Source organism: Telmatherina bonti (genome assembly GCF_933228915.1).
Source record: "Telmatherina bonti genome assembly, chromosome: 1".
NCBI classification, from domain to species: Eukaryota; Metazoa; Chordata; class Actinopteri; order Atheriniformes; family Telmatherinidae; genus Telmatherina; species Telmatherina bonti.
In genome coordinates this window covers 33069644-33095867 of record NC_136619.1, presented here as the reverse complement: position 1 = coordinate 33095867, position 26224 = coordinate 33069644, and the positions used below count along the sequence as shown (strand labels likewise).

General features: G+C 40.6%; 1 protein-coding gene across 1 annotated transcript in view; it reads left to right on the top strand.

Annotated features, from left to right (window-relative positions):
- Window positions 1–214: 214 nt before the first annotated feature.
- The window catches only part of fbn1 (fibrillin 1), a gene marked incomplete at its 5' end in the record, with an annotated part of 69944 nt that continues 43934 nt past the window's right edge, over window positions 215–26224 (top strand). Inside the window, 15 exons of the mRNA XM_079241667.1 lie at window positions 215–405; window positions 3743–3825; window positions 6119–6217; window positions 7029–7124; window positions 9928–10023; window positions 16312–16509; window positions 18848–18973; window positions 19916–20041; window positions 21029–21181; window positions 21282–21503; window positions 22058–22210; window positions 22307–22426; window positions 22515–22640; window positions 23994–24116; window positions 24936–25058. Of these exons, the coding sequence (XP_079097793.1) occupies window positions 215–405; window positions 3743–3825; window positions 6119–6217; window positions 7029–7124; window positions 9928–10023; window positions 16312–16509; window positions 18848–18973; window positions 19916–20041; window positions 21029–21181; window positions 21282–21503; window positions 22058–22210; window positions 22307–22426; window positions 22515–22640; window positions 23994–24116; window positions 24936–25058 (2035 nt within the window). The remainder of the gene's footprint in view (window positions 406–3742; window positions 3826–6118; window positions 6218–7028; window positions 7125–9927; window positions 10024–16311; window positions 16510–18847; window positions 18974–19915; window positions 20042–21028; window positions 21182–21281; window positions 21504–22057; window positions 22211–22306; window positions 22427–22514; window positions 22641–23993; window positions 24117–24935; window positions 25059–26224) is intronic.

The window sequence follows — 26224 nt, the reverse complement described above, 5'->3', positions numbered from 1 at the left end:
TGAGAGCAGAAGAATTGTTAGGATTCTGTGCGCAACATTCCTCGTACCCTCCTTTCCTCTCCAGATGTTATTATATCTCTTTTTTTAAAAATAAGAATTGTTATTGTTGTTTTTTTTTTCAGCTCTGACTCCAGACTGCAAAGTTCCAACTGGGAAACTTGGGAAGATTTTTTTTCCCCTATCGAGCTCTGGCTTTGTGCACTTGAGCGTGGATATGCGGGACAGCAAGCGTGGGGGACGGCTGCTGCAGCTGGCCGCGGCTCTGTCCGCCTTGCTGTCGCTCCTCGCCGCGTCTGGAGCCGCTGCAGAGGTGGCGCACACCGAAGACAGCGAGCTGGTGACCAGGCAAGCCGACTCCAGAGCCAACAGGGCGAAGAGGAGGGGGGGAACGGACGTCCTCAGAGGGTAATGTAGCAATAATAGCCCTTATTTCTTTTCTTTTTTTACCCTCCAAATTCCAGTTATTCCTTAATTTTCCCATATTTTATCACTTTTAAAGCTCACATTGAAGCGTTGTTTTATGTTTTGGCCTTGGAGCAGGTGTATTTGGTTCTCTGGTCCTGCAGGAACATTGAAGGTCAAAATACATATGCGTGTAGGCTACGTGTGTGTGTGTGTGTCTTTTAATAAGGCTGACTGAGACGCATGAGTGACATTGTGTGTGATGGGAAGTTTGGAGCAAAGTTTAGTAATTAAATACTGGCAAGAATACCACATTCCTGCTGACTGCAATAATAAATTACATCCAAACAAAGGAGGCCATTGGTCTTGTGTGGCTGTGGCAGAGGAGGGGAGAAAGAGACTAACAGCCTAACCCTCGTTTTAGCCAAATGCACCACACCCCAGTTGTGGATAAATCACATCTGCAGATGTACACAGTGGGTCACTGCTGGAGAGGTTTTTATGTGTGTATAGACAGAGAGAGAGGGAGAGAGAGAAATGGCATGTGAACGAATGAAAAGAAATGGAGAGAGAAAGGGAAACTATGAAGAAAAGAATGGATGTCTGTGTCCAGTGATGACAGCAAACAGCTGATGAAGGTCATAGTCAGCTCAGTGAGCATTCTCCACAGGCATTTTTATTTGACATGCTTTATGTTAATCTATTGCAACATCTGGGTTCAGAGGCAGGAAGCGCATACAGGCTGCACACTGTGTCACGCTGACTTACCCCTGTTTCAAACACTCACCTCACGGATCTGCTCTGAGTTATGCCGTACCGTGCACACACTGACCTCAGGATCAGCATATGCTAAGTGGCTGATCACAAGGTTCAGCGGTGTAGACATGTGTCAGACTTGTAGGTGGCACGATGACCCAGGTGTCCAATTCCCGATGAAATATTTCTTACAGTTGTGTTAGATTTATGGAAAGATGCTGGAAAGTAGCAACTCTGTTAGCAGGTGCATAGTCATCTGTCAATGACAGCAAGAGATTCTAGGATTGTCTGAGAGTCCAAACAAGGTTCCAGAGGGTCACAAGAGGACCATAGAGAGGATTAATTTGAACCTTGCACTGCAGACGTTTTTACAGTGCTCCTTATTCAGAAGTGAAAAAGAATGGAAAATCGCTCCAGTTGAACAGCTCATGTGGTCATAGGCTAAAAAAAGCCTGAGAACCTCTGGCAAAGTAAATGACAAACGTTGTACTGTAATGTTGTGCCTTTGCACAAGATCTCTTCAGAAAACTGATTTTCCAGCATTCAGGGGTCAGAGAAAACATCATTTTAGCATTTTGAGAGGGTCCCTGTGTTTTATAATGCGAGAAAATGGCACTGGAATAGAGCTGAGAGGGAGATGAGCAGTGCCCTAAAATGATGTGAGCTCTACCAATATAAAGAGTTATGGGGTCATTTTGAAGCGGGATTAGGTGAAGTACAAAAAAATACTTGTTTTTGCAGAAGGTAGCGGGATGTTCTCAGTTTCAAAAATTCTGAGAATGAAGACAAAATCTTTGCAATTCATTCATTTTCTGAAACCGCTTAATCCGATGAAGGGCTGCGGGGGAGATGGACCCTATCCCAGCTAGGGCTGCTCGGTTATGACAAAAATTATAATCACGATTATTTTGACTGAAATTGAGATCTCGATTATTTAACACAATTATCCAGTATTTTTAAACAACGCTGCACGTCGTGGTGTTCTCAACCCCGTGTCGCGCATTATAACCGTCTAATGCACGGTTCCGAGTTGTTTAATCCGCTTTGACCGCTTATATAGGAACTATTTTATGTTGGCCTCAATGTACGTTTTTTGCCAACAACTGCTGTCAGGCTACAGCGCGTTTTTCTCATTCACCTGTTAAAAGACAGCTCATTTAAACCAGCTGATTAACTCGTTGCTATGGTAACGCCCCCTAACGGAGGGATATAATAGTGTTTAACTCGCCGAACTATGTATACGAAAATAATGCAGCCATTTCTCACTGACAATGCTATAAACTATGTTGTAGTGAACTTCCACAACCTACTGCAGTTATTCTACATTGACCTGCAGCCGGAGCCGACTGAGACTGGCCGATTGCGAGTGCTTTCGTACAGGGAGAGACTCCCGCTGCTCTTTTGTTACAGTAACTGAACAATATGTGCCTTCAAGTCAGTCGCCAAAACACCAGAAAAGTCTCTAATAACTCCAGTAAAAGTTGCTAAATTTGTCGCTAGTCGCTTTTAACAAAAAAAGTTGCCAGATTTAGCGAGAAACTCGCCAAGTTGGCAACAGTGTCTGAATGAAACCAAAGCGGCTGTGGGAGGAGTTTACAGCACAGCGCTGCAATGCCAGTGACGCTCGATTAGCAGCTGAAGACAGCAGGAGAGGAAACTGCAAAGAGAAAAATAATCGCACCCTTTTATTTTTATGATCGTTGAAAACCCAGACTGTAATTGAGATTAAAATCCGATTAATCGCCCAGTCCTAATCCCAGCAGCCTTTGGGCGAGAGGCAGGGTACACCCTGGACGGGTTGCCAGTCCATCACAGGGCTAACACAGAGACAAACAACCACTTACACCTCAGGGCAATTTACAGTAACCAACCTAACATTCATGTCTTTAGACAGTGGGAGGAAGCTGGAGAACCTGGAGAGAACCCACACATACACGGGTAGAACATGCAAATTCCACAGAAAAAGGCCAGTTGAGGATTGAACCAGCAACCTTCTTACTGCGAGGCCACAGTGCGAACCACTACGCCACCGTGCAGCCCAATCTATGTAATTGAAAAAGAAATTCGAGCCTTGTAATTTTTACTAATGTAAAATTGCCTGTACAGCGTGAGCTAAAACTGAGGTTTGAGATGTTTAACATGTGAAACAGAGTTTTTCTGTAAGCCTACTCTGACTAGCTGTTAGCTTTCCCGTCAGAAGGCTCTGCTCTCTTTGCAGACTTATAATCCATAAGGGGACATAGAGACAGCATCTTTAATTGCGTTTAACTTGGCAAATATCAAAATGATGTTGAACGTGGAGAAGATTAAACTTACATGACTTATCAGGGTCTGTCTAGATACTCAGAAAGATATAAATGTAATTCCTCAAGATGTGTTTTTCCGTGTTTATGACTGTAACATTTGTTTTTATTTTCTTCTGCTGGGTTTGTTTCTGGTTAGTACAACTACTCCTGCTGCTCTGCTTCGTGGATGTTCACACTGCAGCTTAGTTTATTCACTTCAAACCAGTCAGTCGTAAATCAAACTTGTAATTTGATGACGTGATGTTGATTATGACCTTGTAATGCTAAACCTTCTGCAGACCGAATGTGTGCGGCACAAGGAACAATGCATACTGCTGCCCAGGCTGGAAGACTCTTACTGGAGGAAATCAGTGCATTGTTCGTGAGTATAACCTCCATTATTCTCCTGTCTAGTCATGCTTAAAGTTATGTTTTCAGGACAGGAAAGCTTTGACTGCAATGCTTGCTCACGTCACTATGGCAATGCTGGACTTTGCTGGGAAAGAAGTCAACATGAGTGTATCTCGTATACACCATTCATTTTGTTTAGCAGCACATCAGCAGTCAGGGAGAACCATGAGAACTTGGTAAGAGACAATAATGACTTATGAATAATAAATCCAACACTTCCAGAGTGCTGTTACGGTTCAGATGGACAGAACATGTACAACATGAGCCAGTGTGTATTGTAGGGCTGTGATGATATGCTTTTGTCCCGATTCCATTCGATTACAATTTTTTTGGGTGCCGATTCGATTTCAATTGCGATTCTCACAATTCTTCGATATTGCTATATTTTGTAGATTAAAAGTAAAAAAAAACATATAAAACTTTTTTCTTTTTTTGCTCGTCATTTTCCTTGATTTCAATTGGGAAATACACAGAAGCCAGATCATCATTCTGCTGCTATATTTGCCCAAGAAGACAAGTTAAAAGATTTCCAAAAAAAAAAAAAAATCGATTTTAAAATTGTAAAGCAAAATAAAATCCTGATTTTCAATTTTTCTATTCGATTTTGCCACCCCTAGTGTATTGTTTTCTTATTCCATTTATGAAGTATCTAAAACACCAAAACCACAAAGCTCAAGAAGCTACAAAATTATTACTCTTGTCAGGGATTTTATCGTGATAACAGTGAACTATTTTACATATTCATAGCATTCTGCATCGAAAACAGGAGTACTTAGCAAGTGCATCTGGGTAAATGATGGCAGAACAAATGGTAATGATCTCATGCTCCACTTTAGCTTTGATTCACCAGACGGATAAAGGAAAAGAAGAGTTGACTTAGTTTTTATTTTGGGTTTATATGTTGTATAAGGCAGTGGTTCCCAAACCTTTTGTGCTCAAGGCACACCAGGTGACAAGTGAAAATCTCAAGGCACACTTTCTGTGCCAAAAAGCCCCTTAAGAACACGTGTAATCACTTGTATTATGTAAAATATCTGTCATCATTATTTACAAATGCCAAATAAAATGTTGTCACCTGTCTCTGAGTCGGCACGGATGGTTGATGGTTTGCTCTGTACAAGAAAGCGCTCCATTTTCCCTCTCGTTTTGCTTTCAGGATGAATGTATCACAGTCATATAATGCCCACCAGCGCATATACGTTATCAGCCAAATTGGTAGAGCTCTTTATTTATTTTTTTGTAGTTTGCACCTGTATTATTAATTAAATGCTCGCTAGGCAGTGATATGATAGATTATCTATTATGATAAAAATAACTGCAATGAATTGTTACAATATCACAGGGCACACCTGCACTTAACTCATGGCACACCGTTAGGGAACCACTGGTATAAGGAATATACTTACTGTGTAGTTGTAGTACAATTCATTTTAATGCCTCCTTTTCAGCTGATTAAATTAATAAGATTTTATTCCGTTTAAAACCAAATATTTCTACAGATTTGTTTTAAGGTGTTAAAGTGCTTGTGATGGTAAACTGGTTTCATGACTAAAAAAAAAAATACTGGGAATAAATCAAGAATTTGCTTCACTTCTATGTTATTCTGAAATTGTTTCTGTCTGGTCGACTTTCTCATTCTTAGCATTTATTCTGCCCTCATCAGACAGGAAGGCTGTACAGTTGTGAGATTGTAGCCTGGCTGGTTGGCTGGCTGGCTGGATGCCGGTCGCAGCTCTAATGACATTGTTTAACAGTGGGGTTCAGTGAGAAGGGGTCAGTGGCTGGACTTTACCTGACGGGAACTGGGGGCAGTGGACCATGCCAACAGCAGTCTGTGGGAAAGAGAACAAATGAGCAGGAAAAACATCACCAGCTGAAACTCACTGGCACATATTTATGACAACTAAACTAAAAGAGAAAATAGCTGAGCTCCTGTGCCAATAGGGCTCTGTAATGACTACACGATGAAGGTTAAAAAGAACATTTAGCCCTTTTTGGAGTTTCTTTTTGAGTATTTTTTCAGGTATAAAAAAATAAGGATTAAACATGAGGTTGAGCTCATGGTCTGAGTTACACCAAAGGAATTTCTGAGCAGAAATTCTAGACATGGAGGAGATAGACTGACAGGTAGCAGATGCACAACATTTTCACATGCAAAGAAAAACGACTTGCAAAATAGTTTAGCTTTGCAATGTCCTTTTGTCTTACAGTTTGCAGTGGACATTTTTATGTTGCCTGACTGAGTCTCATGTTCCCATTTGCAGCGATCTGCCGGAGCTCATGTGGAGATGGTTTCTGCTCCAGACCCAACATGTGCACCTGTCCTAATGGTCAGATTTCCTCATCGTGTGGATCCAAGTCAGGTCGTTCAGCACCTCCTCTTTCTCAACTCATGTCTCTCCAACTCCTTTAAAGTCTGACATGTTTTTTTTGTTATATATTGCGCACAGGTTAGAGGTTAACTGGCACGAAGCCAATAGATAAATATGAGTAATGCAAATAGGAGTGTATGTTGAAACTGAAAGGTTTTTTTTTTGGAAAGCTTGGTCCAAAGCCAACTCCTGTCTTCACGTTTATGATAAAAGGGCTGTAATCTTTGGGAAAACATTATACCACATGACAAGCGGTACAGATGGTAGATGACGGAAATATGCAATCTTGTAATCCAATTTTTCCTGTAGAATAGAAATAAAAGAAAATTTAATCCTTCATTTGTTTTTGTTATAAAAAGGCATGGTGACTTAATGTGTTTTTTGAGACATTTTCTTCTCTCCATCACCAGTAATGAGCACTAACTAGCATGGTACAAAGAGCTACTAGGCCCGAGAACCTTCTCAAAACATCCCTTGAAGCTTCTCTAACCAAGATTGTAGCAACTGATATATGCTGCAATTACATTTTTGCAAATAGCAGCCAATCTTGTGGGTTGTGTGTGTGTCTTTTGGAAGATGTCCACAGTCAACAATCTCCTCCATGTTTCTCTTTTACAGCACTTTAAACCAGTGCGCTCATCTTTTTGCACACCATAAATTTCTAAGAAATGACATCTGAGCTTGACTGTTGACGCTTTACAGAGAATTGTTTATGTTGTCAATATGATCCATGGTATATGTTTGACCACTCTGAAATCAACTCCTTGTGTATGTGTGTGTGTTTGTATTGTTGTGCCCACAGTCCAGCACTGTAACATTCGGTGTATGAACGGGGGAACATGTGCAGAAGACAACTGCTTGTGCCAGAAAGGCTACGTGGGAAACCACTGTGGACAACGTAAGGATCACTGCAACTGACCTTACCTTTAACAGATAATGTTAACTAATAATAAAAACAGCCAGAGTGCTGACAATGATGCTCTAGAAGCTACGAAGAAAAACACATGTGCACATATGAAACAAAAATAGCAAGGCAACAAGGTTAAGTGTTAATCAGGAGACTTTTTAATGGTGTGAATGAAATTAAAAAGTGTTTTAATAATTTTCTTAATCACCTTTAGCTGTTCTGATAAGTTCTGAGTTCATTTTGTCTGCAGAAAACACTAACAGTGTGCTCAGACCAAACGCGTTTTGAGCGTCAAGAGCGGAAAGTTTCCGTGTAAAGTCTTTGTGGAGGCGCGGCAAGGGGGCGTCAAGCCTCCTCGCGTCGGCGTTCCGCGCCGAAAATTTAAGAAGTTTTTTAAGCTCGAATGCTGAACCTAAAGCTGAATGTTACTGATTTGTCAAAGTAGCAGGATACGTTGCCTAGCAACGCTTTGTTTGGGGGGGGGTGATCTCTGCTGAGTGTAGCTCTTGTTGCATTAACACTGACTATCACTGCCCTACGACAACGTTCACTAGCTTTATTTATTAAATAAAACCATGCCATATCTCTACTGAATCCACCATCATTCAGACTGACCGGAAGAAAAGCACCGCCTCCCTCCTCTCTTTTCCGCCGCGTTTGCATTATTGCTGCTTTTGGACCAGCAGAGAATATGATTAGATCTTGTTCACAAACCAGTGAACAAGAAGAAGAACCAGTACCAAATGTGCCTAAGCAACACAACACCATTACTATGTTACACTCCAGCCAGGAAGGTTCTCAGTAGCAAAGGTAACACTTACAAATGACTCGTTTTTTTGTTCAAATGTTTAGAAATTTGTTCACAAATGGAGAGCAAACCATCGGTCAAATTGTCTTCAGTAGCTGCTCTCGGCAATATGCACTTTTTATCGCAAGCCACCAAGGCAAGTGTGTTGTTTTCTTCTACTTTTCCTCTCTATGTCTTTAAGAAATCAAAAACCAAAAAAACACTAACTTGTAATGAGTTACCCTGAGGATCTGTAATTCAGCCACACACAGGGAGTTCGGGACAAATTACCAGTTTATTGGTGGAGGAGTATGAACAGAAGATCAGTCCGGGGGAATGGTCTGCAGAAGAAACCAGGCAACAGCTGGGAGGTAAACAGGATGGCAAAATACTCGTCCAGGCAAAGACAAGGCTCAGAGATCCAAAGACAGGCAGGGTCGGTAACCAGAAGATCCGAAAGGTAGCGGTGTCCGTCGAGGGCAAGGCAAGGAGGGTAATCCAGGGGCATGAAGCAGAGGGTCGGCAACTGAGGAACAATCCATAGAACGCTGGAACAAAACTAGACATAGGTCTGATTATTATCTGGCAGAAAAGGAGGGATTGGAGGGAGCTTAAGTAGGCAGTGAGAGAAAAGGAAACCAGGTGAACTGAATGAGGTAGCAGAGGCAATTAGGAAGCCAGCAGGTGGATCGAGTAATCAATGATGAGCGCCAGGAGATCAGGGTGGCAAAAACATGACACTAACTTTGATCTCACAAGACCTCACATGAAATGGGCCGAGGCATTCAAGTGGCCGCAGTGGTTGCAAACGAATAAATGAAGTAAAACAACAATTCAAGCTGTTTTTGTTCATTTTAATGTTCGTTTATCTGAACAAGCAAACCTCATGACCACACAGTCGCCATCATTCAGTAAATATTCTGAACAGGCCTGTTATAGTGGCATCCAGCACTGTAACATTTAGCAGTGGAGCTTAACAGCTTAATGTCAAGCGCCTTTGCCAAAATCATCATTTGGCGTTCATGTTACTTTCCTTTCATATCATTAAAATTGTGTCAACCCTCGGTTACAATCAGAGTATTATGGGACTGATTTTATGACCGTTGGATCCTCTGACACATCCTTATCCAAATAAGCTAAAATTAATATCACAGCTGAGATTACAGCGGCGTTTCCATGTATGATGATTGTCCAGCGAAAAGTTAGAAGCATCAAACTTCTTCACATTGTACAGGAGCAACCTACTGGAACAAAGTAGATGCATTAAGAACATTTTCCTACATTGTTGCAGAGATTTCGCTGTCGGGGATTTTGTACTTCTCTTTCAAGAGATTTTGAGCTTTCTTGCTAGCTGCTGTTTTAATGGGATTGCTGTAAAAGTCAGGAACGTGGCGAAGTCTGACAACAAAATTGCCGGGATGCCAGTAACATTAGTGTCAGTCTTCTCTTTTACACCGCAACACGATTAGTTGTAATTTATACAGCATGAAAGAATAGGGTTTTTTTGGGACAAGAGCATTGAAAATGGTGGATTTCGTGAATCTTGTACATTTGTAATGTTGTCTCCAAAAATGAACTCAAATCTAATCTTCAAGAACAGTGACTGTGACTGAGAAAACTATGAATAACACACTTTTTAACTTCTTTCACATTGTACAAAACAACTTCCTGATTAAAACTTAACCTCGGCGACTTGCTATATTTGTTTTATATGTGCACATGTCTATTTCTTTGTAGCTTATAGAGGATCATTTTCCAGTACTCTGGTTGTTTCTATTTCTACTTTAACCTACAAATAAAGTGGTCAAGATAATGAACATAATGTTTATGGTCATTTCCTGCCCCTTCAGAGTTCCTAAATCCCTGTAATTAGCACCTTTGTTTTAATGAAAAACTATTAGAGTTACATGAGAAACAGATGGAAACATCTCGCGGTAGTGTTGTAGCTTACAGCGCAGTCCTCATGCTGTCTCATGGTCCCTTTTTTTCTTTTCTTTTCTTCCCCAGCGGTTTGTGAAAACGGCTGTCTCAACGGAGGAAGGTGTGTGGCTCCAAACAGATGCGTGTGCACATATGGCTTCACCGGGGCCCAGTGTGAGAGAGGTAACAAACGCCACACGGCATTTCGCGGGAGAAATCCTCACACATATGACATCACAGATTCTCTCTGTGCTCTACATTAACTTTTGAGTTCAAATCCGCATGTGCTGCTTTGGTGAAAACGTGACTCCGTGTGTTGTTTTTATGTGACTGCTTAGTCATGCCACCGGCTGTAAGAATGCGGTTTGTTGTGGAACATTTGCATGTCAAGATGGAGCTCAGAGATGACCATTATTTTCCACATCTGCTCCGAAACGGCGCTCTGGGGAGTGTAATGTCTTTCTGAGTGTGCGCTGTTTGTTAACTGAAGACCTCCCATCCTCCAGTGGTTGCTCTCTGGCACATGTAAGCAAAGTTTCCAACGTATACAAGCACATGCAAACTGAGGGCAATCTGCATAGTGTTTGAGTGAAAATCCTGCATATACAGTCGTGTGGTGGTATTTTGTGTGTTTTCTGAGTGTCTATTGCAGCTTTGACCTGTGAGAGTCAAAGTGTTGCCCTTGTAGCACTAATATTTAGATTGGGAGCAGTGCTCTTAATTAGTAACATCCCTTTTAACAAGGCCATGCTTCAGAAACCTGTCAGTTGGGTTTGGCTGTAGATTTGTCCCTTGGTTTACTTGAGTGCGTTTTAACCCTGCAGCTACTAAGTACGATCTGGCTGCCTGATGGTTTGGTACCTTATCTGCTGGAACACATTGCGGTATCTTGCTCTTTCCTGTGGATGTTCGGCCAGGTGGTGTATAAATGTAAAGGAATTCAAATTGAACATTTTTTCAGCACATTATCCTCAGGATGTTCATACTTTACAAAGAGCATAATGAATGTCAGAAACCTTCTGCTGTGGTAAAGGTTGTAATTCAAATCCCACATCTGGTTTTAAAACTCAGATTTGCCATGCAAGGTGAGGAGAATGCAAACAAGCCGCTCACTGTCAACTGCCTTTTTCTGCTCTATTAATATGTGTCTTTGAGTGAAACTGGAGTACTAATTGCTGTGTTTGGCAGGCTGGTTTCCATCTCCACGCATTGATTATAACACGGTGCCGAACTGAGGTCAGGCGTCTGTTGGTGTCATTGCACATTGAACTCTGTGAGTCATACAAAACTGGTCAGTGCTGGGAGTCTGATTTTGCTTTTTCATACGGCTGAATATCGTTATTGTTTGGGTTCCTGATCTATCCTGAGTAGATGCAGATGTCCTCTAGCCCTTAAGATAATGAGCTTTTTTTTTTTTTAACTGTTGCAGTTTTTTTTCTTCTTTTCTGACTGGAGAACAAAAAAAAACCAAACAGTGTCATTGTGCTATCAAGTCTATGCTGCTTGCATCTGCCTCAGTTTCTTCTTATGCACACTGCAACCATGTTTTAGAATCAGATAACTAATGCTGCTACCGTGCACCTAGTTGGCTGATGAAGCAGCATCATATAAATGCTTACACATGTTTATAACTTGCTTTACTTTTTCAGTCAAAAAATGTCATAACCAGGTTGAAAAGTAATGCAAACTTAAAAACCTTCTATATTGTTGTTTATTTGACTTCAATTTGGTTCTGTTAAGAACGGTACAGAATGTAGGCGTACGGATACAGTGGTGTTTTGGGGTGAGTTACTTTCACTGGAATTTCCTTGGCTTGAATCCATCACCTCTCTGGGGAAAGTCATTGTGTGCTCACATAAACACTAGCACATGCATAAAGTACATGTGTTTGCACACCCTGTTTGGCTTTTAATGCAATTTACAGAACCGTGCCCCATTATGGCTTGATCTTATCATATTAGGAAGAGCACGAGCTTTCTACAGACATGTGATCTGACCTGGGGAGAAGAAGTTGCACTCAGGACTTGGAGGTTTTTCTGGGATGCAGAAGGATTCTGCTGCTCTCAGGGCATGATCACATCACTGCTGAAGAGTTGTGTGCTGCTAAAGTGACTGGTGATCTGTTGACCGTTTGTCCTACCACCAGGCACTGCTTACTGGTACATCAACGTTTTCTTTGTTGGTTGCAAATGTGATTTAGGTTGGAATGTGGAATTTGTGAGAATGCAGCAGGAGTGCTGCTCCTGCATTCAGGGCTCTTTCCTCCTGCTGTAGAGTCATTTAGCTGCAGAGCAATAAAACCTAGCTTTTGCTACGACGCCACTGAGTTCACTTGGGATGGTGGTGAAAGGCTGGCCTTAAAACGTGGCAACACGTGAGCTACACAGTCCAAAAAAACATTTAAAAAAAAGAAAAGGAAAAAAAAAGGGCAACCAGAGCACCAGAGGGAAGTCTGTCTGTCAGCTGAGGGATTCTCTTGTCTCTTAATGGCTCACTGGCTTTCCTCTATCAGCCCCTCGCTTTATCCCAATCCAAATCTCAGTAGATGGATAAACAAACGCGTGTTTGTGAGTCTTATGTGTGTATGAGTGCACGCTCAACTTGTTAGTTATGGGAGAATGAAGAAATCTGCTGATCTGCCAATAGGGAAGACCCCACCCAGATATATGACCCCATGGAAACACAAATCACACAAGCACATTCATACATAGATACGTGGTCACAAATAATTTCTGGAAAGTCAGATGTAAGATGTCGGTAAAACGCACCATCGGCAATAATGTGGAAAATGTAAGTATTTATTGTTTTTTTTTTTTTTTTTGCGTAAATATATTCTGGAGTCAATCAAGGAAACTCTTTTGAGCCGCTTCCTATTGGGCTTTTCTCCAGTAACTGCAGCTCGTCACAATATCAACACAAACTCTCTACGCCGACATGAGGATTCATGTTTTCCCAGGCAGATGCTCGAACATGCTTCCCACATTGTTCCCAAAGTAGAGCAGTAAACCAAAAACGACATGTCTGTATGTTTTGGTGTGTTTTGGGTTTATAGCTGGCCGGGTTTGGGCTAAATAGAGCTGTGTGTATGTGTGTGCGTGTATTTAAGTGTGTTTGCGTGTGAACACGTGCGATTACTCCCAGATGTACAGGACACGGGTGGATCCTCCAGCTGGATGTGGCGCACACAGAAAGATGACGGATGAAATGACACAATTTTCACCAACAGCTGTTTGCCTCTCCCTGTTTACCTCAGCTGACTGTTAAAGTTCGGTGCTCCCATTTGCTTCGTTCCAAACTCAGTCTTACTCTCGTGCACAAAGATCAGATGTTTACGTGTGGTATCCTGACATTAATAAAACTCATAAAAACTTTCCATAGTTTCTATGATTATTTTTCTACGTATAGTTTGTCATGCAGGTTTGAACGATGGCTTTCTGTGTGGAGTTTGCATGTTCTCCCTGTGTGTGTGTGTGGGTTCTTTCCAGGTACTCCGACTTCTTCCCACCATTCAAAGACATGCATGTTGGGTAGACTGGTTACTCTGAAGTATCTCTAGGAGTGAGTATGAGCGTGAATGGTTGCTTGTCTCTCTATATTGTCCCTGTGATGGACTGGTGACCTGTCCAGGGTGTACCCTGCTCCAATGATTTCAAAGGAAAGGCATCAACTTCCCCGCAACCCTTAATTGGAACAAGCGGTTAAGAAAATGAATGTATAGATGATTTGACATTTTGTTATTGTAGACTTTGTTTAGATAAAACATACTTGGGAAATGGTTGACAACTTTAAAGCTGATCCTTGTTGAAAGAACTACTATTGAGGTCATGCAGATCCTTTATTTGTTTTATAAAAAATGAAGATGTCTTGATGATGAAATATTTCACCTCAAGTTAAGCCCTTCATTCAAAAACTTTAAAAGAAGTTCCCAAACTTGGATGTAGCTGCAAAACCCTTCATGAAAAGAAGTATAGTCAGCATCATTCTTCAGTGGATTTTGCCAGAATACAATGCTTGTCATGGCTGACAAAGTTTATTTTAACTACAAACCTAAAACTTTTCAACCTTGTTAACAATTTGGGCGTGGTAGTTCCGTTTGTTCTCTCTCCTATTGATATAAATAAATCTTTCTGTGTGGGAATCAGTCAGTGAACCCTTACTCTTTCAATGTGCATATAAGGGAGGCCACACCGTGTCTTTAATGGTCTCTGTATCTCTTGTTACTAGTAAATTGTAGACATGATTTTGGTTAGTGTGACAAATACTGGATGTTTTTAGCTTATTTTAAGACTGAATTGGCAAATGCTGATTATTTTAGGGAGGAAAACCCTATTAACTTTCTCATAATGACTAGTATTATTTATAGGTATTCATATGTGTACGTGCACAGAATGCAGAGTTACACTGAAAAGTGAAAAAAGAAGGAATAATAGATTGTATTTCCATGCACTGAACAACTACCTTTCTTCTACTTTACTCTAAATTTTCAAGAAAATATTGTGAATATTGTATTTACATGAGTGGCATGTATTTTTAATTTCTTTTTTTGTTAACAAGTTAAAAGATGAACAGTATTATGACTTATGCTCACACTACGTTTATCTTTTCCCCTACAGTATCCCTGAACTACTGATCTTTAACCTACTCAGTTTTCTGTCTCGCCCGATGTGCATCGTTTTGTATTGTCCCTGAAGCTACTTTTACTAGATCTTGTGAGAAGCAGCCTGATCTATGTAAACTGTTGATTGTTGTGTTGAAGAGGAGGCTGCAGACAGAAGCTAGCCGGCTGTGTTTTTTACTTAAATACAATTGTAGTCTGGCTAACTGCTGCGTTGGTGTCATGTTATGTTGTTGTTCCTGGACAAAAAGTTTTTAAGAAAGCATCTCATGAAATTTCAAAATGTTCTTTTTTCATTTTGCAATGTTAAATCTGGTGTTTCAGATATTGTTCCTGGTTTCTGCATTGCTATAGTACCTCGGTGGTAATGTGTCTTGTAACCAGAATTTATTCAGTAATTTTTTTCTGGAAGCTATCGAGTTGTAGAGGCTTTACAAGTGGGATATGTCCCACTTAAATGTTGATGTGTAGAAGCTGTCCAGTTCCTCAAAACTGTATTGGATTATATGCACTTAGTTAATTTTCACCTCTTACTGGAAAGAAAAGTTGACAAAGAATCAAAAGCATTTGGTCTCCAGTAGAGTCTGAGCAGGAGGGAGTGGGAAAGAGAAAGAGAGATGACCCAGTTCTGTTTCACACAGTGCTGGTGCCAGAGGCAGAGAGACCGTGGAGGCTGTGGTGCACGTGACGGCTCTGGGCTGAGCCCAGGTCCACATGGGAAACGCACAATGTCTCGTTTGTTTTAAACGACTGCACTGTTGGAACTGGTCTCCCTCTTTCCTCTCACTGTCTGTTGTCTGCTGTGAAATGTGGAAATGATTTTTGCCTTTGGACCTCTTCCAGATTCTTTTGGGAGTGATGTGTTTTTCCTTCTCTTTCCCTTTCTTTACATCTCTATCTGTGTTTCACCATCTTGTAATCCTTCACCTGATAAGATTTGGTGATTTTACTGAATCACTTGGGAATTAGGCGTGGTGTTTGGGAAGAAGAGAGGGGGCTAGATGCTTGCAAGCGGTTACCTCAGGGGAACCAGGTTTAAAGCAGTTGAAAATGGGAGGAAAATGGTCTTGATGGCGGGACTTTCTTTGCACAATAAAATGAGTTAAAAGCTATTTAGTTTTAATTTCAGGCTGCTGCAGCTTGTGTGGAAATCACCTTCTGTGTTCCACTGGCACACCCTGCCAGCCAGCCTCTGCACAGCTCAGCGATGAGGATGGATTCTTCCTGATTATATATCACTAAAAAAAAGTAATAATAACGTGCAGCAATTCACATGATACATTTGCCATTTCTCCACATAGAAGCAATACAGGTAACTTAAACGGCAGTAATCCTATAACGTGCAGCAGACTGATTTTTCATTGTCTGGGTTTAGTGAAGTCTCTGTGGCCACCCACACAACTTTGAAAGGTTTTCCAGACCTTCTCTTTATCTCTGCTATTTCTGCTGCGAGCACACACTTACTCACACAATGCACCTGAAAGTCATGCTGATTAAAACGTTAAGAACAGACTGCGCATTCTTTAATGAGTGTGTTACCTTTAGCATTGTAGCACTTTCATCACATGTAATGTAAGGGTTTTGTACTTGCCATGAAAAATATAACAGGTAGTTTGAGAGTTTCTGTCTCTGTATGGCTCCTGTATCCTGTATATAAATACGTACCAAGATCCGGTCCTTTGAACCAAAGCTTAAGGTTTCTTTTTTTTTTTGCTTTTGGTTATAATTCCTGCTTTTGTTTACATATTTGGCTAGCTACCAGATATTAGAATCTAACCTATTGCATTGTGTTTTAGCTTGAAGTAAAAGGAAACAGTTTGGAAAACAGAAAACAACTTTCTGGTTTTCCCCTGCAGACTACCGCACTGGGCCGTGCTTCGCCTCGGTGAATAACCAGATGTGTCAAGGCCAGCTCACGGGCATTGTGTGCACAAAAACTTTGTGCTGCGCCACAGTGGGACGGGCATGGGGTCACCCCTGTGAGATGTGCCCAGCTCAACCTCACCCCTGCCGAAGAGGGTTCATACCAAACCACCGCACTGGGGCGTGCCAAGGTAAAGTCTGCCCCGCAGAGTCTCTGTCTCTTTTTCTGTTTTCGTATCTCTTTTTTCATCTGCGTCGTTCTCCCCCACTTCTCTTTCTGTTGGACTAAAATGCTTCTTTGCTCCTACTTTAACTCCTTCTTTCTTCTTGCCTACCCTCACCGCTTTGTCCTCGCATCTTCACCCACCATTCGTTCTGCAGAGGATTAGCTCTAATTGGGTTAAATTAGGGTGTGTGGCAGTGCCTCCCACATGTGTGTGGAATGCCCTCAGATGCCTGCTGTGGCGGGACTGTCAGAGTCAGTAACACGGGTCAGTGGCAGTGCCACGTGGGAGAGCTCATTTCTGGTAAAGCGGACCTGATCCAGACCTAACAACATCAGAACCTCTGTAGGGGAGGCGGACCTGAGCCAGAACCCAGAGGAACATGGAGTACCCTGAGACTATATCAGGTCACAGTTTGCTTTTTAGCCTGATACAATTGTTTTAGTCAAATTCATTAAATGAATTTAATTTAGTCATCAATGTAACTCACAAAGTTGCAGATTTGAAACCAGGTGCTCTGAATCAATGACGTCATTGTGTCCATTTTTATCTTCATAAACATCTGTCATTCCATGTAATAAATGCAATACCTATTTGTTTGACAGTATGCTCTTCTTTGTCATACACTCAATCACTTCTGTCAATTTGGCTTCAGTTTTTGCTCTTATGGCAGGACACATGCTTTTCAACTCTTGTCGTTTGTTTAATTCAAAGAAAAATGAGAACCAGAGTGTTAAAATAGACCCAGTGTCTCTCCACACACACACAAAGCTGTGTGCAGCTCTGAATATTTGCTGCAGGTTTGCAAAAACATTTACCCCAATCTACAATAAATAGTCCAAATTGGTTAATGAATTTATATTTATGTTAAAACATAGAAAACATTTATATATGCATCAGTGAGAGGCTTCTTCAGGTCCGATGCAAGACTGAAAGATACAGAAGATCATTCCTGCCAGCAGCCATCAGCCTTCGGAACAAGACCTCCTCAAATTAATAATTATATACTACAATATTGAATTTCCCTTTGGGGATTAATAAGGTATTTTTCATTTCATTTCATTTCATGTACCATAGTACTACCAATTACCCAACAACACTATCACCACAGTGAAGCATTGTGGTGGCAGCATCATATTCTTCATCATTGGGACTGGGAAACTGGTTAAAATTGTAAAAATGATGGACGGTAATAATAAAAGTAAATATTTTAGAAGAACTTTTTAAAGCTTTATAGAGATTTAACACTGGGCAGATGATCACCTCCCCACAAGACAATGACCCTAAATACGCAAAGGGGAAAGCTACAAATGTTTTGGTATGGTGGAGTCAAAGGTCAGATTTGAATACAACTAAAAATCCATGGCAAGACCAGCAAAACCCGTCCAACTATAAGGAGATGGTTCCGTTTTTGTTATTGAAACTATTTTGTTCAACAAAGAAAAAACAGTTTGTAAAATTAAATTGAAGAAAAACAACAGTAGAACTCGGGTCTAAGTTTAATTCTGACAGTCAGAGCATTTACACACAAACAAGGTGCGAAGAGCTCAACGGATTGGGACTGAACAGCCTTGGATTCATAAAAAAAATCACTCTTCAGTGAAGCTAACTGGAGAAAAAGGGTTTCAGTTTGTAAGGGAGCATGAAGATTGGACTTTGGACCATCGGAAGAAGGTAATGTGGTCCCAGTTCCAGAGTGATGGGTGCATCATGGTAAGAAAAGAGGCAGATGAAGTGACGATGCCATCATATCCAGTGGTTACTGTACATGCGTGTGGCTGCAGTGCTGTGATCTGGGGTTCCTGCAGTTGGCCAGGTCTAGGTTCAGTAACATTATGTGTCCAAAGAATGAGGTCAGAATTTACTTTATAAATTTACTGAATGAGTAGGTTGTTCCATCAATGGATTATTTTTTTTCTTCCATGATGGCACAGCTATATTCCAAGATGACAGAGCCAGGATTCATCAGCCTCAAATTGTGAAAGAGTACTTCAGGCAGAGTGAAACATTTTCACACATGGATTGGCCACCACAGACTCCATACTTGAATCTCATTGAGAATCTTTGAGATGTACTGCAGAAGGCTTTGCACAATGTCGAGTTTCACTTATCACGATTACAAGAGGTGAAAAAGAATAACACTGAAATTGGTTTTACAGAGGCTGTTTCATAAGGATCAATTTGAAATACATGTTGTAAAGCAGAAAATGGTGAAAAATGAAGTGGGGGGGGTTGATTAATTGTGGGTTCATGATTTTTCCTCCTGTTTGCATTAGTTATTCACTTCCGTGTTCTGTATGTTTAGATGTGGATGAGTGCCAAGCTATCCCTGGCATCTGTCAAGGAGGAAACTGTATTAATACAGTTGGATCCTTTGAATGTAAATGTCCTGCTGGGCACAAGTTCAACGAGGTCTCACAGAAATGTGAAGGTAAGAATTAAGCCAGCAGCCATCACATCGAAGCTGTGCCATAAGCTTCAGTTTGAATGAAAGAGTAGACTGAAAAGTAAAGTTAAAAGTTCCTAAAAGTTAAGAGAGTTAAACCCACATCCGTCTCTTTGTGGTTAACGTCACCTCAGTCATGGCATTCTGATTATTAGTTTGTGGGGAGAAGACCACACATAAGCCACGTTTTACCCTTCACTTGAAATATGTTTAATTAAACCAAAGCAGCACTCAGTTTTCTCCCAGATGAGGTGCTTTTACATGTCAGCTTCATGATGTGAAACCTCCATATGTGTTTTGACAGATTTGTCACACCACTTAAATCAAAAGAAGGGGAAATGAGGAAAGATTATGATGTTTTATATGTTTGGAAAAGATAAGCTGAGGATCATAACTATCAGCTTCTAAGTTCCACAATCTATTTTTTTTTAAAATTAAAATCTTATTCAAATGCAGCCACATATACACTTGCAGTTATATTTCTGTCTAAAGATAACTTTATAAAATCTTTTTTTTTGCAAGTCACATCCCACAGTAAGCCAGTGAAAACTATTGGCTCATTTGGACACGATTGTGACAATCTCCAGACCAACTTAAACTTTGGTTGTCTTGTACTCCTTTTCTGAGTACAACTTGCACAGATTTAAGCCCAGGAATAATTATCGGAAAACATCTGGAGTATGTAAAAGACGTTTCAAACGGATTTTATTTTACACCATATTTCTTAACAGACATTGTGTGTGATGATGAGCATGTTGTGGAGAACAGTGCTAACTGATGAAGCGCTACAGCGGACGTTGGCTTTAATCTCCTAACATATCTCATTTCCATGTTTACAGCCAACATGCGCTCTAATGAAAGATATTTACTTTTTAAGTTAGTTTTTAGTTTATTTGCTTGAATTATACGTTTCTCGCTCCTCCTCAGATCTGGATGAGTGCTCAAACATTCCAGGTCTGTGCGGTTTGGGCGAATGCTCTAATACAGTTGGGAGCTACTTCTGCAAGTGTCCCCAGGGATATTACAGCTCTGTTGATGGATCCACCTGTATTGGTGAGTTACTTCGTTTTTTTTCAGCAAGAAAAGATAAAATATTAAATGAAGCCGCTCAACCAAGGCGGTGCTACTTCATTCTTTCTTTTTCCTGTCGCTGGTCTTGACATTCCACATTGCTTTAGTTCCCTCGATCTGTCTGGCACTGAGTAGAAAGATCTGAAATCTATCCAACGTCCCAGCTGGTAGAATTTAGGTCAGTAGTTGCTTGCTTGTTTGTAGTTCCACAACAGGGAGCTGTACTCTGTACTCTGATGATGAGAGAGTTAATGTGAACTCCATGGACAGTTTAGAATAAGTGAAAGGAAAAAAAAAAAAAAGCTGCAATCATCTGTAGTTCAGCTCAGTTTGACTCAAAACAGATCAGGGAAGAATGTGGGTCGGAATAATCCATTAGAAATTCATCCACATTCTCACACTTGCATGCGTGCACTTACGAACTCATGCAAACACACAATCACATTACCACCTTCAGCAGAGCATGCTTGAGTGGAAAAATTGTCATTGAATTAATTGTGCCAGAAAACTACTGTGCCAAACATTTTAGTCCATTTTCCAGGCAGTAACTCTGCTAATCTTCACGAGAAGTGCACTTTTTTTTCTTACTTCCATGCGTCTCGATCCATCGCGAAGATTTTATCAAGCTAAGCCAACCAATCAGTGGCGAGGTCTGTCAGTCTCTCCATCAGTATAATACTGGATGGGCTGGGTGTGAAACAAGACATGAAGTATTTATGTTAATAAGCAGCTTGGGCATGAGTCATGCTGGTGCACGGTGCCAGAAACTCCAGGATGAAGGAAATTTTCTCATAAATATGAAATGATGACTATTGAAGGTGACCGCCATCCTCCAAAGCATGGAAACTCTGAAACAAGAATACGTACTTTTTGATTACACGCCTGCCCATTAGCTTAACACACAATACATGCCATATTCCTCACACCACAGGTTGTTTAAGTGGTTTCATGCTGTGTTGTTTCCCACAGATGCTCGGGGAGGGCACTGCTATGCTAGCGTGCTGAACGGGCGATGTGCCAACCAAAACTCACAGCTGTTGACTAAAGTGCAGTGCTGCTGCGATGTTGGACGCTGCTGGTCTGATGGCTCCACTCCTGAGATGTGTCCCATTCGTGGAACAGGTGAATCGCTTGCCATCAACTTCAACTTTTCTGTTCTCACAAGTCTCCATGTCTCGTCACAAAGCTAAACTTCTTTTGATTTACAATGTGACCATCGTAGACGAGTACCAAAGATTGTGCATCCAGATTCCTGACACTGGAGTGGTCATACCTGGTCGCGTCCCAGGGTCTCCAGACCTACCAAGCATCTACCCAGTTCATCCTGGTCAAACAGGCCATGTACCTGGAGTGATTCCTGGTCAAATTCCCATCCAGGTTCCAGGCCAAATCCCGATTCAGAGACCAGTTGTTCCAGGTCAACTACCCATACAGCCTCCACCAGGTACACCCCTGATTTACGCTTGTCCTATCTTCACACATTCATGTAATGTGAATAAAATGTGTGAAAGTATTTTTCATGCTTGCATCTGTAGCGTGCAACTTTCCACTGATCTCGTGTTGCCATCTAATTCTAGTTCTGAGCAACAATGCTTGCACTTGATTTGGTTAGCTACATGTTAATGCTTGTGAATTTTGACAAGTTCTTTAAGAATGTTTGATATTTTGTGGTGTTTATTTACAATGAAACTGTAAAATAAAGCTTTTTCTGTGTAATAATGCTAAGAATTTCACAAGTCGTGCTGAATCTCATATAGAGATCAGAACTTAACTAAAGACTAAAAATAGCAGCATGCAAACACATTTAGAAAGGCCAAATTTTTATGAAATGCTAGAATGATAATGTTAATTAAGACTGAACTTTTTCATACTACCTAGCTTGCATTGCTATGTAAATATTATCAGTATGTGGTACCTACATTTTCTATTGAACAAATCACTTTTATGTTTTTTAAATTTACGTAATGCGTAAAATATCTGTCAAACATTTTCTATCAGGTCCTGCTATAATCCAAACACAGAACATCACCAACATCTGCCTGGCCACCCGGAACCTCTGCCTGAATGGCCGGTGTATCCCCATTGCAGGCACAGATTATCGCTGTGAGTGCAACATGGGCTTCAGGCTGGATGGAAGGGGCGAGTGCATCGGTAAGTTTTAAGGATGTGAATAAAAAGTTTCTTTGATATCAAGTCTCAGTTTCAAGAGGAAGGTTTTTTTTTTTAACTTGAAGTTTTTCTCTCCAGACGATGATGAATGTGAGAGAAGCCCATGTGCACACGGCGAATGTGTTAACACTCCGGGGTCTTACATCTGTCAGTGTCCGGCTGGATTCCAGTCAACTGCAACCAGGACCGAGTGCCGAGGTGACACATACACAGCAGCACATACACGCACACGCCCTGTAGACGATGTGTGTATTTAATGGCCTTTTTGGTTTTGTTTTTCTGCCAGATCTGGATGAGTGTGTGGCTAACGGACGTATCTGCAACAACGGCCGCTGTGTAAACACTGATGGCAGCTTCCACTGTGTCTGCAACGCTGGATTTGAAATTTCAGCCGATGGCAAAAATTGTCAAGGTCTGTTAAGTTCTGACACATCTGCATTTATGGAGTAGAACTATATTTAATGGATGGCTTTCGTTAAGAACCACAATAAGTGTAATGTTTACGTTTAATGGACTGTGGATTTGTTGGAGGTGGTGATTTATATGAATGCTTGTCAGAGGCCTGTAATTTTGAGGGCCAGATTTTCAATGATCACACTTGTGGTTTTTTCCAGCTTATTAAATGTAAAATATTTGCATTTAATATTACTTTTTTTTTTTTTAAATTTCCTTTATTTTACTAGGAAAGTCCCATTGAGATTAAAAACCTCTTTTTCAAGGGAGTCCTAGCCAAGAGGCAGCAAAAAGTATGAATTACAGCAACGTCACAATTACAGTTACTTACAAATCAAAATGAACAGTTACAGATTAAGGAGGCTGTCTCAGATGCTGTCAATCTGGATTTAAAGTTATTCAATGAAATAAGTTCTGTTAATTTCCAATCCTTTTGCATCATGTTCCACGTAGAAGGGGTACAAAAGGCAAAAGCCCTTTTTCCCAATTCACTGTGGGCAAATGGAGTTAACATTTCTCTGTGTGATTAATTTACAATTATAAAAGGGCAATAGTCCAAGCATGGCCATAAAAATGGAAGTGTACCAATGTCCCAACCTCCTGGTGGACAAAGAAGGCCAACCCATTTGAGAAAACAGTTCAGTTAACAGTTAGGGCTCCAAGTTTGTAATAAATCTCAGAGAAGCACGATAAACAGCGTCAAGCTTTCTCAGGCATTGAGCTGAAGCATTCATGTACAACAGATTTCCATAATCCAAAATGAAGAACAAATTACAGTAACAAGCTGCTTTTTCACCCCAAAAGAAAAATTAAAATTATTTTGAAAGAAAAAACCCAATTTAAGCTTCTTCACAAGATTACCAAAATGAGGTTTGAAAGTGAGAATGTCATCAAGCAAGATACCCAGATACTTGTACCTATGAACCACGTCAAGAGTGGACACTGTCAGGCTAATTTGAAGAAACCTCTTTGAGTTTACTAACTCATTTCTAAATCTAAATGGTTTGTTCTTGCTTTATAACTTGCAGACAACTATTTCTTTTCTGATATCTTTGAAAGGTTTCGTCTTGCAGACTTGTGTCCGATCTGTTCTCTATGACTGACAACCTGTTACTGCCTCTACAGTAGCAGAATATTAAGTCAGAATTCATTTATTCCTCAGTCACATTTAATCTGTGTTGGCATTTATCGTAAATGGACCATGGTGTCCCATGTACAGAATATTAAAATAGTTGTTTAGGGACTTAACTGTGTAAGACCACCTGAAAACATTTCCACCAGCCTATAATGTCTATAATCTGTTTCTCCACAGATCAGGATGAGTGTCTGATCAGGAACATGTGCCTCAATGGTCTGTGCATAAATGAAGATGGCAGCTTCAAATGCATCTGTAAACCTGGATTCCTGCTTGACACAAGTGGACGCATGTGTATAGGTGTGTTGGAGAGACATTTGTATCCAGAATAGGCTCTTGAGTTGTTTAATTTGCTGCCTTTTACTTGTCCTGCAGCCTGGATGGTGGCTTCCTCTCTGGTATGTTAGTACTTCTGTGATGTGATTTTTAACACACAGGGTAAAAGCCTTGGAAAAATCTTTTCTGCAGGCCAGCTGCACATGTTGATAGGATGGTTGAGGCCCACCTAGCAGACACAGCCAGCCTTCCCTAAACGTGTCTGGTGCAAAGAGAAGAGACATTTGGCTTCTACCTGAACGTCTACATCCCACAAAAAGTCAACAAGTGTTTACTTGTTTGGTTGCAAATAACACTTTATGATGCAGTAGCAGACCTCACATTACGCTCATTCAGACTTTTAATGACTGTAATGTGGTTGTGTGCTTCATCTTACAGACGTTTGATCTCAGAGACACTGACCTGGTTAAGTCATAAAAGAATAAATAAACAGGAGAGCAGGGTGTGGGTGAAATGCGCTTATGTATGCGGTTGCTAATGAAATGTGTAGTCTAAAGGGGCCCTGGGGCCTCATTGTCTCTCTTTACAGTCTGGCTGTCTCCCAACACACCAAAACGGAGCACACACACACACACACACACACAGATTACTGCATGCTTGCGATATAATTGTTTACAATCATTATTGTGATTGTTGTAAAACTGTGAGGCGATGGAGTTTAGCGAGAGGAATGTTTTCTTAGCTGAGATCATAGAACTGAAATGGAGCTGCAGTTTGGCTGCATCTTGATAACCAGCCTTTAATTATTTTAATTCACTGACTTTTTGCTGTGGCTGATTGTAGACATCGATGAGTGCGAGACCCCAGGCATGTGTATGAATGGCCACTGCGTCAACACGGAGGGATCCTTCCGCTGTGAGTGCATGGCTGGGATGGCGGTGGGCTTGGATGGCCGAGTCTGTGTGGGTAAGTAAATGTAGAGATGCTTTGTTTCCATTGTTGGTTCTTTTATTCATTTTTATTGTAGCACAACTTTCAGACTCTTGCTAATGAGATCTAATTCCATTATTTAAGTAAAACCTGCGCCATCTTATTTAAAAATGAAACCAGGGAGTAAACACATGTTTTCACTATGATAATATCTTGTGGTGTGGAAGAACTGTTGTTCTTTGATGTAATGCAGAATTTCAGTTGAATGAATTAATTTATTATTTGTCCAGAGGGACCTGTAGAAAATACTCAGTCACCCAAAATTTGTAAATGCACCTTAGAATTAAAGCAACTGGATTAGAGGATGGCGAGGAATCGGTGATGTAGCCACCCAAACCCACTTTTCTTACATACATAAATTAGTCCCAAACATGGAAAAAAATTATTATCAATCATCAATCAAAGATGGCATCTTTTGCAACTTTACTGTCCAATAGTTTTTTTTTAGTCTTTGCATGATTGTTTCTGTCATTCCACACTGATGACAGACAAAAAATCTTGAACAATAGCAGCTCTCTGTTGTATCCGTCTTCACTGACCTCTTGATTAGGTGCTTTGGTTGAAGATGCAAATACTTGGTTTATCTCCACATACACTTATGAGAATGTAGTTATGTGGTTTCTGTGCACAGGAATCGTGAGTGCTTTGTGGTCACACTCTCACCCACCCTTGACAGAAATATTTTTACATGAAGTTTATTATTGGCAGACCGATATTATTGGCCGATATCAACAGTAAAATGCAATATCGTAAATGATCAGATTTGACTTTTTTTTTATAACATAAGTTTTACATAATATGCACATATTATATATAAAAGTCTTACGTTAAGTCTCCCCCTACTGAAAATGACAAAATATAAGAGATGCGGTGTATAGTTTTCCATATATTTGAGTTTTTTTTGGAACAACTTGGTCCAAAAATATCAGTGTCAGTTGATATCGGATATTAAGAGTTGGACAAAATCGTTAAATCGGATATCTGTAAAAACACCAATATCGAACATCCTTAATTAGCAATCGTACATCTTACAATTATCTACCTAAGCCAGCCAGAATACCACCACTGTTAGACTTCTACAGCTGTGTGATTAAAAAGAAAATATTGATGCGGTAATAATATGCTTTATTCCATGTCTTGTA